This window comes from Triturus cristatus, chromosome 4_1 (genome assembly GCF_964204655.1).
Source record: "Triturus cristatus chromosome 4_1, aTriCri1.1, whole genome shotgun sequence".
Taxonomy (NCBI): Eukaryota; Metazoa; Chordata; class Amphibia; order Caudata; family Salamandridae; genus Triturus; species Triturus cristatus.
Genome location: NC_140585.1, coordinates 540,889,202 through 540,902,710, shown reverse-complemented (window position 1 = coordinate 540,902,710; position 13,509 = coordinate 540,889,202). Strand labels below are relative to the sequence as shown.

Here is a 13,509-nt window from a genome sequence, read left to right as displayed (position 1 = left end):
CCATGACTCCTTGCATACACTCCACTGCTTTACTCTAATCCGACCTCCCGAGTCGGTGGGGCCACCTTATTTCCGCCCTGTTCCAAGTGAGCAGAGGCTCCAGGCAGGGGTGTCCCCTTTCACCATTGGTCTTTGCCCTTGCGATGGATCCCTTTGTTATACGCCTGTGGTGCGAAGGCAGTAGCTGAGGAATACCCCTGGAAGGCAGGATATACACGGAGTCCCTGTATGCCGACAATCTCCTCATTTATTTGAAGGACATCACTTCTGATCTTTCCCCGCTTCAATATACACTATGCGAGTTCGCTACAGCTGCTGGTCTCAGGGTAAATGGGGACAAATCAACAATACATCCACTACACCCTGATCAACCACCATGATGCATACATTTAGGCACCACACCCCTTCGCTGGCGAGGGGCAGCTACTCGCTACTTGGGTATCCGTCTCTACCACACACCGCTGGATATCTTTGATGGGATATCGAGCAGATGCACGCTGCCCGCGCTGACAGACTCCAGGTGCAGACTTTGCAACACATGATATGGTCCTGCCCAGCTCTGCACCATTTCTGGGAGAGGGTACATGAAACATTACGCCAGGTCACGGGGCTCACCTATATTCACATGTGGGAGGCGTACTCGCTTGGCATGTTAAGACCGTGCAAACCCCACAAAGTGCGCTCCCGCTTCGCCTCCCTGGCGCACCTCCTTGTCAATAGTACCCTCACCTTGCACTGGCACTCCCCGCCGACACCTTCTCTGGCTGCCTGATATGAACCGATCTGTAAATGGGGTGCGATGGAGGAGGATGCCTCCGATAAGAGGTGGTCTGGGGTCTTCAAGCAACCCATCTCCCCTCAATGAGCCACCCTTCTTTCGCAGTTTCTGCAACACACTGGAAATGACGATCTCCCTCTGTAACGGCCACTGCACTTATTCCATATCTGCCACTATCTGCTTTAGCCCGCTTCATCTTCATTTATTTATAACATGCTGCATCATTCCTTCCTCACTGACAGAACCTGCCCGCACAACCACTGTATTTGTCTTAGATTGCTTCACCGATACAGACCCCGCCATACCCTTTCATCACCCCTCTACCCCAGTTTGTATACCTCACCTTTTGTTACACAGATTCGACAAACACCCATGCATATGCTCAAGTGCATGTTGTATATAACATGTTGTATTGCCCCTAATGTACTCGCTTGCTGGACTTGCATACTATGTTTCTATTTGCATATATTACTTTGATCCGGTATGGCAAACTATGCTTCCATCATATTATACTGTCAACTGTACCTTTCTTCTCCATGTTTTAAAACCCAATTAAAAAAAAAATGACTGCAACGATATTGGATTTAGAGGTATGGGCCCGGGATTGTCCAATGCAAAACTAGTTGGCCTTTGTTCCAGTGGCCTTAACACCAGTTTGTAGCCCCACTTTCCTATTTTTCCAGTGCATCCTAACAAGGGGAGGTGAGCACTTTACTGAGTATGGATAGTGCAAACAAATTTAGTATGCAACGATGAAACACAATTTAAAAAAGCTTACAAAAGAAAAAGGGCAGTAGGAGTTGGTAGAGCCAGAGTTAAACCAGAGTCAAATAAGTCTGCAGTTTGTACAGTTGGCAAGGAAATGGGCAGATGTAATGTATATGGAGGTCTATTCCTGCTGGTTCTCTCTATGCATATACATTTTTGGAGCTATTTTTTTCCCTTCAGACTACGAGAGTGAACAACTCTCATGTCGTTTTTGTTTTTTTAAATGATTTTATTGTTTTGCAAGATGACATAAGAAAGAAACCTACACAGAATAATCCGTCCGCCCACCCACAGTTGTTTCAGTGTATATTTAGTGGACCAGTCACAGCTCGCTTGGCACATAGGATCATAACCAACATTCTAGGCCAATGTCCGGGCGCCGATCACCCAGTCCCTCCCTGCTACCATCGCTCGGTACGATGAGGGCCCCATCCCCCAGGGCACCCTCAAAGCCATCTGTCAGGACATGGTATGCCCTCCACTGTCCCCATACCGTCTCAAATTTCTTCGGGCATCCCCGACTTTCATACACCACTCTCTCCGCTTACATACATTTGTTCATCCCCTCCCGCCATCTGGTCCTAGTGGGTGTGGCAGTCTCCCCCCACCGCCACCCCAAACACCTGGCTACAACAAAAGCCAACCTGCAAAACAGTAATTGCTTTCTAGGGTGGTCCACGTCATTGGGTATGCCTATAATAATCCGTTGTGGTGATCTAGGAATGGGAGTCCCCTTAACCTATTCCAGCTCGCCAAATACCTCTGCCCAGTATTCCGATATCTTACGGCACTCCCAGAGGATGTGAAGGAATGTCCACTCAACCGTACAGCAGCTAAGGCACATTGGAGTGTTTCCTCTGCCCATTTTATAAAGCTGCATCTGTTCTAGTATACCCTGTGGAGGATTTTGAACTTCGTTAAACAGGTTTTGTCAGAGTGGGGATCAACCCCAAAATTCTTGCCTACTATGGAAATCTGTGAGATTCCGTGTAATAAAGTACTTATCTATAGGATAATACTACTCTTCTCTTAAATGCCCTTTTCCTTTAACATATTCTCTTCACAATACAGTTGTCAGGCCTATTGCATTTATCATTACCTTTCATCCACACCAAATCTCATCTGGGGCCTGAAGAAATATGATCACCTCAACCCCACCCTAATGTAATTCCATTAGATCCCTTTGCCAGCCCGCACTATCATCAAAACCAGCCTCATCATTTACAAAGCAATTTTAAGTACCCCTGCTTATCTTACAGACAAGCTAACTATCTCTGGTGGTGCTCGGCACACCCACAGCCAGGACCCCATCAGACAGCGGATTAAGAAGTGCAAAAATGAAAAAACAAAACACCTTTCCATTAGTGCACAAAGGATCTCGAACAACATTCTTGTATTCATCAGGACCACCCCAACACTGCTCCAATTTAGGAAAGAGCTGAGGACTCCCCTCTTTAAAGAACATGACATCACAGTGCACTGTCTATAATCCCATTCCTCTCCTGTTATTTGCTGACGTAAACTTGCCTTTGATCATGTACAGTGCTCGGCTGCCTTTTGGCTAGGTTTGCACTAGAGAGATACCATATGCATCCATATGAAATCATTCTGGCATGTAGCTTTGGTCATTGGTTTGCCACCATAAACTACACAGGCTGCTGTATTGAGTATTTGTTTTCCCACAAGGCAAAAAGTGCAGTACTCACACACTTATTCAGTGGAAGCACATAACCTTTTCCCAATTAAGAGTTGCACCCAAGAGAATCAACACATGGGCGGAGCCTAACCCCTCTCCATAGTACATCTAAAACCTATTTTTTTTGCTAATCACATATAGTTAGAAGACCGCTGTGCAGTCAAGCAAAACCTAAAAACGGCTACCCTCCCCAGGCTCCTCTTATATGGATTTTCAGTTAAACTCCGACATTATAAAAACCAACAAAAAAACCCAGACTGGATTTGAAAAGGTTGTGAGGAAGTGGAGTGAGGATGTAACACCAGGTAACTCCAATAAAGGGAGATAATTGCTATGAAAGGGATAATTTCTCAAGTGGAAAAGCCCATCTTAGGTTAAATTCAAGGGATCGCTAAAAGGGCACCCTAAGCAATCGTACACAAAACACCCCCCAGCATCCATAGAGTACTTAAACAAAAACGAGGCAGCCCAGTTCGGTGTGATTGGATGGATTTACCACATGGCGCTGGTAAGTTTCTTGCACCAGTGCTACAGGAAGGCCCGCTATACTGTAATCGACTGCCACTGCCGCCATCTTCCGGTCTCCTCATCTCGCAGTACCCTGATGCGTCACCTGGGTTGAAAGAAAGGCCAGCTAGGTCAGAATGCTGTAGGCGGGCCCAGTTCTCGAGGCATGGGTGTGGGATAGTTGAAGAATTTTCTACATGGGAAAGATATTTGATTGCCTACAAGTATACTTGTTGTAAGATTTGTATTGGAGATACGTTTTAGAATAATAGTGCTGTATGTATTCATGCTGTGCTAAAGCTGTTGTTTTAGACCGTTGGAAGCTTTAAGAAAGGTAGGTCTATTGATTGTTGTGATCTATCAGTTTAGAGAACGAAAGTTATCCCATGGCTGAAAAGAAAATGATTGATTTTGTGGTCATATAAAGGGGGACACAACAATCCCCTGCACACGCCTGCAGTTTGAAGACAAATTGATGACAGTATAGTGATAACAACAATCCACTGCTTGGTTTTATGTTTTAGTTTAATGTTCTTCTTGTATACGGTTTTCGTAGCCTTGGCCAACACGTGTTTTGTCGCGTCTCATTGCAGTGAACCGTGACTTCTTCAGGATTAAACTCCGGTATATCGGGTCCTCTGCTTCGGGTGTAATTCAGTCCCGAAAGATGTTAAAGTACTACTGTCTCTAAGTGCAGAGATCAGTTTATCGTTCGTACCGCCTTGTAAGCGACAGTCCCTGCCCAGGTGTGAAATAATCCTAAATCGTTGCCATGTAATGGTTCTCGTGTTAGGCATCTGGTGTGATCGAACTTTACAGTTATAGTAGTCCGTTTATATTGAATCCGCATGTGTGCTGTCCAGAGCACACGCGTGTTCAATAGCAGAGTGGTTGCCGGAGCTGTCAACCGGCCGCAACAATACAGGTGCTGATTTCTGGAATTGTACGCAAAACAAGAAAGGAAACATTTGATAAACGGACTACTACAACTGTAACTTTCAATCACATCAGACGCCTATAACGAGAACCATTACATGATAACGATTTAGGATTATTTCTCACCTGGACAGGGACTGTTGCTTACAAGGCGGTACGAACGATTAACTGCACTTAGAGACAGTAGTACTTCGTCCTACGGGACGGAATTACAACCGAAGCAGAGGACCCGATATACAGTTTAGCCCTGAAGAAGTAATGGTTTACTGCAATGAGACGCGATGTAACGTGTTGGCTAAGGCTATGAAAAACCGTATAGAAGAAGAACATTAAACTGAAACATAAAACCAAGCAGTGTATTGTTATCACTATACTGCAGGCGTGTGCAGATTGTTTTGTTTTCTGTCTGTGGCTTCACCACTATTTAAGGAGAGGGGTGGTTCTCTCTACCCCTTCGCACCGCACTCATACTACATTGCACCCAATAGTACCTGCGTGCTGCCTAGGAGCGCCATTACCCTATTAGACCAACCATCAACAGTGCATTCATATAAAGGGGGCACTGGGAGAATTTTAAATATTTTGAAGACTGATTGAAATATCTATTTTGACAGTTGCCTGATTGTTCTGGAGATCTCAAAAATATGGACAGATAATCATGGTTGGCTCACAACCACCCCTTTATGCTCCATCTAAATGACAAAAAAGTATGATTGATCCACCTTCTTTTACTTGTTTTTCAGGTCAGCACATATACCTTTCGGCAAGGATTGATGGCAATCTGGTGGTCAGACCTTACACTCCAGTTTCCAGTGATGATGATAAAGGTTATGTGGATCTTGTAGTCAAGGTAATTTAATTCAACCATTTCAGTTAAAATGGTGTGCAATTAAGTGAATGAATGTAGACATTTTCAAGGCACTGTACCTCAGAAAGGTCTTTTTGTTCTGGTCATCCGTGCTTCTAGATCAGGTATGATTTTAAGGCTATCTCAAAGCTAAAAATAATGGCTAACAACCTGTGCTGCAATAGTAATGAGGTCACCAAATAGGACATACTATAGAAAGCTCTGTCATTTCTGGATTTGAGTCTGCAGCATGATACGGATAACTGTGCCTGGTTGGGCTGCTAAGAGTACTTCCGAGTTTGTAATATGAAACTCTTCAGTTAAGAAAGTGTGGTCATAACCAGTGGCAGCATCTGAACATTCTATAACCCATCTTGTACTGGAGGTTATCTTGCCCGGAAGCTAGTGCAGTGCTTTTTTTTTTATCCGGAGAGATGTGGTCTCTCTAACACAAACTCAGTTTTAGTGTTTTGTACTGTTTGTTGCTATGAGATATTATTAGTTGATGGCACCGAATGAAGGCCAGTGGAACAGTCTAATCTAATAGACTAATAATTTAGCCTAATACTCTAATTGGGTCATTACTTCAACCACCAATGCGTCGTGTTGAGCAGATAGCATCGGGAAGAATAGGTCTCCGCTTAGAAAGTTTAAAAAGCTGTTACTAATCACCTTTCCAGTCTGAGCCTTCAAGGAAATGTTGTGATCAAAGGTTACACCCAGGTTTCTTTAACGTAGCAGCCAGTGTTGGATTTGTTTTCCAACAGTGGTGGTAAACGCACAGATCTCACATTAGTAAGGGTATTCCCTACGAAAATGATAAGCTCAGTTTAAGAGCTGTTCAGTTTAAGTTGGCTCTGATGCATCTAGCTTTTTATTTTAGAAATTCTTCTAGAATGTGTATTGTTCTAAAGCCAATAGATATCCTAATGTGCCCTTGGGTGGTGTTCTCATAAGATTGGAGCCCAAATTCATAAAGAGGTAGTAGAACAAGTAGGCCATATAGACATTAAACATGACCGGTGACAGTGGGGAGCACTGGGGAACCCCACACTAGGAGTAACCGGCACAGATGTAGAAGGACCCACTCAAATTCTTTGAGACCTTTGAACAAGGAAGGAACTGAACCAGCGAATGGCCAAAGGGCAATTGTGGGCCACAGCTTGATCTCTTCTGAAGTAGTATTTGATGTTTCACTGTATCAAACATGGCAGATATGTCCAGCATGACCAAGATGGTGCCCTGTCCCTCACCTGCCCATCTTAGTGTGTTATCCCAAAAGCGCAAGCAGACACTTTCCATCTCAGCCTGTCTAAACACTAAATGGAAGATGGACAGGCAGTTATTGAAATGTAGGTGTTTCTGGAGCTGCCTGACCACCAGTTTTACCATAATATTGGACAGTACAGGTGAGTCTATGATAAGCCTAAAGGTAGACTAATCCCATAACTCCACAGTAGAGGCCACTGTTGTATTCTTCGGGTTTTAGTATTATAAAATCCATATTGAACCAAGGTACTTAAAGAGATTAGAATTTAAATTTATGGACTTGTAGTTTGGTGGATAATAGATTAGTACATGCAGCAATAAAGGTCTCAAAGAGCTCGTTATAGGAGCCTTTTAGTCTGGCAAGCTGTACCCCTTACTTGAATAGTTCTGTCTTTAAAATCAAAAGGTCAATGGAGTGGGGCCTCTTGAAAAGTTGTACTCTTGGTGTAGATTAATGCAAAATGTGCAAAATGATGTAGCTTAAGATTTATTAGTAAATTTCCTGGTCCTTTTAGTAATAATTAAAAGGGAAGCAGAATCATTTCTTACCAATACTGCATCTGGCCTCTGCCATCTACAACGATTTGGGTTATTTTAAAAGATCCAAGAAGGAGCAGGATTGGATGACTAATTATTAATTGTCTGTTCTGGTCACTTATCCGAAATCCGGACCCTTATCTTCTGCTGTCCAAGGTAAGGGAGACAGTTTCTTGAAGCCAAGATGTTACCACACACTGAAATATGTGGTAGGCAGATGTCCTCCAGAAACTGCCACCTTCTTAGGAGAAAAAAGCCAAACGTCTTGCAGGATGAAGACTTCTAAGAAACTAAGTAAACCAGTAATAAGTAGTCTAACAATAGAATTCTGCAGAGAAGAATCAGGATCAACAAGTGGAGGGACATAGAAAATAATTAAAGGACCAAAACTTTGCTGCAATCGAGCCTCCAACCAGACTGAAGCCATCCTCATTTCTGTTGAGGACTGGCCCGTCGTGCCTCTCTGGTGCCCCTGGTGTGGCGGATTAACGCGTTTGTGACTTGGTGGCCTGTGGCACTCCTCCCGGAATTTCTCGCCAGTGGCCACGCTGTTGGTTAGGATGGGGAAAGACAAACCTGCTGCCGCAAGTCAGAAGCAGACTGCCTTGGACCAGTATGCCACATCTGCGAATGGCGGCTCCCCGCCTGGCCCTATGCCGGACAATGCAGCCCTGCTGGCGGCCATAACAGATGCGAAAGACTCGCTGGAGGCCAAAATTGGCGCCTTGGGCTCGGAAGTTTCCTTTCTCCGTCAGGGCTTAAAGAAAGCGGTGGAGCGTATCACTGAAGCTGAGACACGCGTGTCCATGGTTGAAGATAATGTCACGACTCTCCAGCAGCGCGTCAATAAACTGACGGCCATCTCCCGGGAACTAGCCACCCGGGTGGAGGATACGGAAGGCCACGCACGGCGCAACATTTTTTTACGCTTCATTGGTTTTCCAGAGGTGTGCGAGGGTAACTCCATGAACCGCTTTCTCACCTCGTGGCTTAAGGATCTGCTGCCAAGATGCTCTTCACGTGCTTTGTAGCCGAGAGGGCCCATCGGGCGCTCATGAGGCGGCCCCGCCCAGAGAGGCCCCACGGCCTGTCACTGCTAAGCTTCTTAATTATGCCGATAGAGACGCTGTGCTGCAGTACGCACAGTCGCACAGGGACACACTTCTCTATGACTCTAAGCCTATTATGATTTTTCTGGGCTATACTTGCCTTGTACAGTAGCAGCGACAATCCTTCATGGCAGCGAAGAAACGCTTACGGGACCTCAATATCTCTTACATGCTGTTGTACCCGGCCAGACTCCGGGTGGTGTATTACTCCAAGACACATTTCTTCGACTCTCCCGAAGCTGTCTTTGCTTGGGCTGACGAACAAGTGCATTTGAAACCTCGCTCCCTGCCGCCGCCGCCGGAATTTGATTCATCCATAAGCTCTCAATCTACTAGGCCGCGCAGGGCGAAATCCAAGCAACGACGCCGATCCGGTTCCTCTCGTCAAACACCTAGCCCAGGACAAGTGTCTTGACTTTCCTTTGCCTACGTAGCTTCTACATGTTTGTAGTGGATCTGGCACAGTTCTGAACTAATCCGTCTATCCAGTACCGAGCTGAGGTGGACGTGCTCCACTATGGTTGAACTGATCAAATCACGAGTACCCCACTGTTAAAGGGTTTTGGGCTGTAGAGATCCATTGGAGGGAGGGTGCTGGGATCTACGTTTAGGGTCTTTCGCTTTTCTCTACCGTGACAGATGCTCTGAGTTCTTGGGGGGTATAGGGGGCCAAAGGGGGGGGGGGGAAGGGTGTTCTCACATGTTCTGGTGTTGTTGTTCCTTTTTCTGTTATGCACACACACATGTCCCACGTTCCACTAGGCAAACTATTATATTTGGTCCCACCATTTTATCTATGGCCACATCAGTAACCTCCCGCATGACCGAGCTAACTGTAGTCACATGGAACGTCCGTGGGATGCTCAATAGAGTAAAGCAACGGGCTATCCTGAGACAGGCCAAGCGTTACGGAGCCGACATTCTCCTACTGCAGGAGACCCACTTACTGGGTAATAGGGCGCCATGCCATGAGGACTCTGCAGGATGGCAGCTGGGTCACTCGAGTCTCCTTTCCCCAGACAAAACAACATCGACATTGCTGCGACGCAGTTGCCCTGTACCGGCGAGCTTGCTCCCCCCTTTTTTTGCTCCGAGTTGGTGCGCCCACCTGACCCCGCAACTGCCCTCCTCCTCCGGGGCTGCTGAATGGACTAGGCTGCACAGACTTCCCATGACTACGACGACCCGTCAGAAGTTTCGGCGCCCTCTAGCCTTCCTCCCGCCTGATCTGATGGCTGCCTTCTACTTTTCAGTCCTGCTCCGGAGGTATGTTTCCGCGGTGACTTTTTGGTCTCGCATTTCTGTTCTCCCACAATCCCGCCATTTTGTTTTGCGAATTCATTTGGGGTCCACGACTTGGATCCTCCATCTTGCGGCTACTGCAGAGGCCCCTGATCGATTCTTGCTACTGGTCTCCGCCTGTGCCACCAGTTGGACGGCGGCCCTTGTTGTCCACTTTTGGAGACTCTTGCACCCTTTACTTCTTGTTCTGGTCATGGTGAGGCACCCCTGTGACCCGTTCGGACCCATGCCATTTATTGTTTCGACCCGACGCAGTGTTGATGTCCGGCACTAGTTGTTGCTTTGTCACTGGTCCCCTGCCGGTTTATAGGCTCGCTTACTCTGACTTCTTTTGGTATCCCCTGTACTAATGATCTTCGTTGTAACACCTTTACTGTAGTACTGATCTTCATTGTTACACCTTTACTGTTCCCCCACTCCCCTCCAGGATCCTTGGGACTTGCTCTCTATTGTTGTTTGTAATCCTAGCAATGGATGTAATTCTGTGGCGCGGTGTTCCCATGCGCTATGTTTTTATTCTCTGGCAACTTATGTGGCTTTTTGGCACTGCTGATCGGCAGAATTTCTTTTGCTTGAACTCCTAGGCGCAATGTGAATTGCAAAATGAAAGACAGAATGAGGGCCTGATCGTGGCAAAATAATCTATAAATTTGATTGTACAGACACTTTTCCATGTGTGTTTTGGACAGAGTAACATGGCCGATGCCCGGTGGAGCTGCCCAGTCGGCTATAGAGGAGATAGGCTCTGGTTCCCCCCCTCGGTCCTCACCCACCCAGACATTGGACACTGTTTCTTCTCATCTTCCCACTGTTATCTCAGTCCCCCCCCCCACCCCGTCTTCCGATGAATTACCGATGGTCTGCCAAACTACGGAGTATATGTTGATGTTATTCCACGCTCTTGTAACACTCGTTTTACTGTGTAACACTGTTTCTCCTTTTCCTATATTTAGGTCGCGCCTGACCCAGCGCATGCGCTGGTCTGGCGAGACTTATTGAGAGGGCTCCAAAAAGTGCTAACAGGCCAGCCTAGAGCTACAGTGCATGTGCACGGGCGCGTGCCGCGCTTTAATGTGATTACTTTCACTTTTGCGGCCGCACTGCCGCTTTGATGTGATTGCGATCACTTTCACGTTCGCGGCCGCACGGCCGCTTTGCATAGCCAATAGGTCTCGCTTTTGGGACCTTATAAGTATTTAGTTATGCAACTGTTGCATGGCTAAACACTTATAAGGTCCCAAAGGCGAGACCTATTGGCTATGCCAATGCTTGTTTTAATATGCTTCTGTAACTGATGTAACTCAGTGATCCTCATGTAAAGTGCTCTGATACCACCGGGTCTAGCCAGCGCTATATAAAACTCAAATAAATAAAAAATAAAAAAATATAGCCAAAGAAGAGGAAAAGGAAGTGACATCAAACGTCACATGGCAGAAACCATACTGTATTGAGAAAATAAGGAAGAGTAAATTCAGCACGCAGGTTAAAGTTCCACTGTGGAACAAACAAGGCCACGGATGGAAAGAAATACAATAGACCTTTTAAGAGAGGCACCGTTAAAAGAATTCTTAATAAGGCAGGCTGGCCAGAAGTACATAAAAATGCAAATAGGATGGCCAAATCTCCTTCACTGTAGAGTATCGGGTTCAACCAACCTTGTACGCCGTATACAAGGGAAACGATGTTTTTTTTTCTTGCGTTCATCACCCGCGACCACATATATGAAAATATGAGAGTCAGTATACAAAGAGCAATGGGATAAGCGAGAAAAGGGAAACAAAGGATTCCACAATGCCTATTCAACGAGGTCTGCGGAATGCAGTAATCCTACAGTGCAAAGAGTTATTGTAAGTGCCTTGGTACATTTCCTCTCATTCTCTATTCCTAAACAACTTAGTTAAGTACTACGGTACAGGTGAAGTCACAGATGGGTAACTTAACTGCCTCATTACAAAAGGAATGCCGCCCTGAAGCTCCGCTAATGGATATATGGTTGTTGGCAAACTTGAGTTTGGTACAGTATAAATATTTATATTGTCTCTATCACATCTCAAAAAGCTGACAAATGGCAGGTCTATGAAAAAATGCGATGTGTGAAAGATGTCATACACCCGGGGCAGATTTTATCAATTTAGCACGGGAAGTGTCTGAATGTGAGTGCATTCTGTCCTCCAATCCTTAAAATATTGTCAAAACTGATGTGAGATTGTGCCTTATGCAGTGCTGTTAGTGAAAAGATGACTAGTACTATGTTGGGGCAGAGGTTCTGCTCAGAGAGACAAAGATTGGATTAAAGACCTTTCCTATTATATTAAAATGTCGGATTTATATAATACAAACCGCTCATAGCATACAAGTGAAAATTTAGAAGAATTTGTAATTGGATGCATCATTTTCTGTGGTTTGGAAGTATGCGAGATAGCACTAAATTGTGTCAATATGAACAAGAGGATCACTGCTCCACTGAATTATATATGCAATATACATGACCTTCTTGACATTATGACTCTTTTACATAATGGGCTGCAAGTTTTTTCTGTTTGTTTAATGTTTAAGCACTAATAAAATCAATAATTGGAATTGAAAAAAAGAAAATCTACATGTGATCTTGCAGGCTAATCACAGCCAGCTATTCCATTTCCCTTAAGGTATTGATGTACTGTCCGTGGATGCATGTGCTGTTCCCAGTGCGTAGGGCCATCTGCCTGAGTCAAAAACTTGTTGGCCTATGCACTCAAGCCTTTTAAGCTCACTGTTGAGTGGTGCAGTGAAGAAAGCATTGGAGTCAAGCTTTGCAGCTTTGCTTTGCAGTTTGCTTGAACCAGCAAACTCTCTGAAGAAGGATGCATCGATAAGAACAGTTTTCCTGTGAGCTTCTGTGCTGAAAAGGGTTTCTCTCGGGCATTAAGCACTTTTCAACTTTAATGCCTTGTTAAACAGCAAAAGAAATTCTGGGGTCTCAAACACGCCTGCAGTATTTCTGTAAGGATGTTGAATTTAGGCTCTTCAGATGGCATTGTTAATACCAGCATGTACCCTGCTTTTTGCAAACAGAAGCACATGAACAGACAGCTTGAGAAGGAGAGTCCAAAGATTATGGAGTATCACTGTAGGGAAGTGCCCTTTTTTTGTGGCCAACCCCTCCACTTCTTGCTCCAAATGCTGATGGTTTTGACTCTGATAGCGCAATGGAGTCTGCTGCCCAGACCAAGGTGCCTGTGCTCTCTCCCACAACTGTTTTGTTTGAGTTATGTTCGACTTGGTAATCTCAAATTGGCGAAGACTGTACACCCTTATAAGTCCCTAGTATATGGTACCAAGGGTACCCAGGGCATAGGTGGTAAACGGGTCCCTAAGGCTGCAGCACCGTTTTGTGCCCCCTTGAGTGACCCAAGCAAACTACTGGCAGCAGACCTGCCATTACAGACTGCAGGAGTAGTGTAAACTGGTTAAACCATGTGAGGCACAGTCAAATGCACTAACTTTTAATGTATGTCAGGCACCACCAAGGTAGGCCTCCTCATCCCAGGAGGCTGGGCGCAGTACATTAAAGGCGAGGACATACAAGTGCAAGCATGTATGTCCCTATAGTGGCGTTCCTCTTTGGAAAGTACTGTGTTAGTAGTCCATAGGATAACGTGGGCTGCCACTCAGGCATTCTTGAGGTTGGCAGTTCCATTATGGTACAGCCGAAATATGTCATGTTTGGTATCAAACAACACACCTTCTCACCCCTAACACAAACCTTGTGCCCTGGGTG

At 45.4% G+C, this 13,509-nt stretch overlaps 1 protein-coding gene across 1 annotated transcript in view; it reads left to right on the top strand.

Moving 5' to 3' along the window:
• LOC146855197 (NADH-cytochrome b5 reductase 3-like) overlaps positions 1-13,509 on the top strand; it is a 252,932-nt gene that overhangs the window by 132,880 nt on the left and 106,543 nt on the right. The window contains exon 4 of the mRNA XM_085652847.1: positions 5,429-5,535. Coding sequence (XP_085508973.1) covers positions 5,429-5,535 — 107 coding nt within the window. The remainder of the gene's footprint in view (positions 1-5,428; positions 5,536-13,509) is intronic.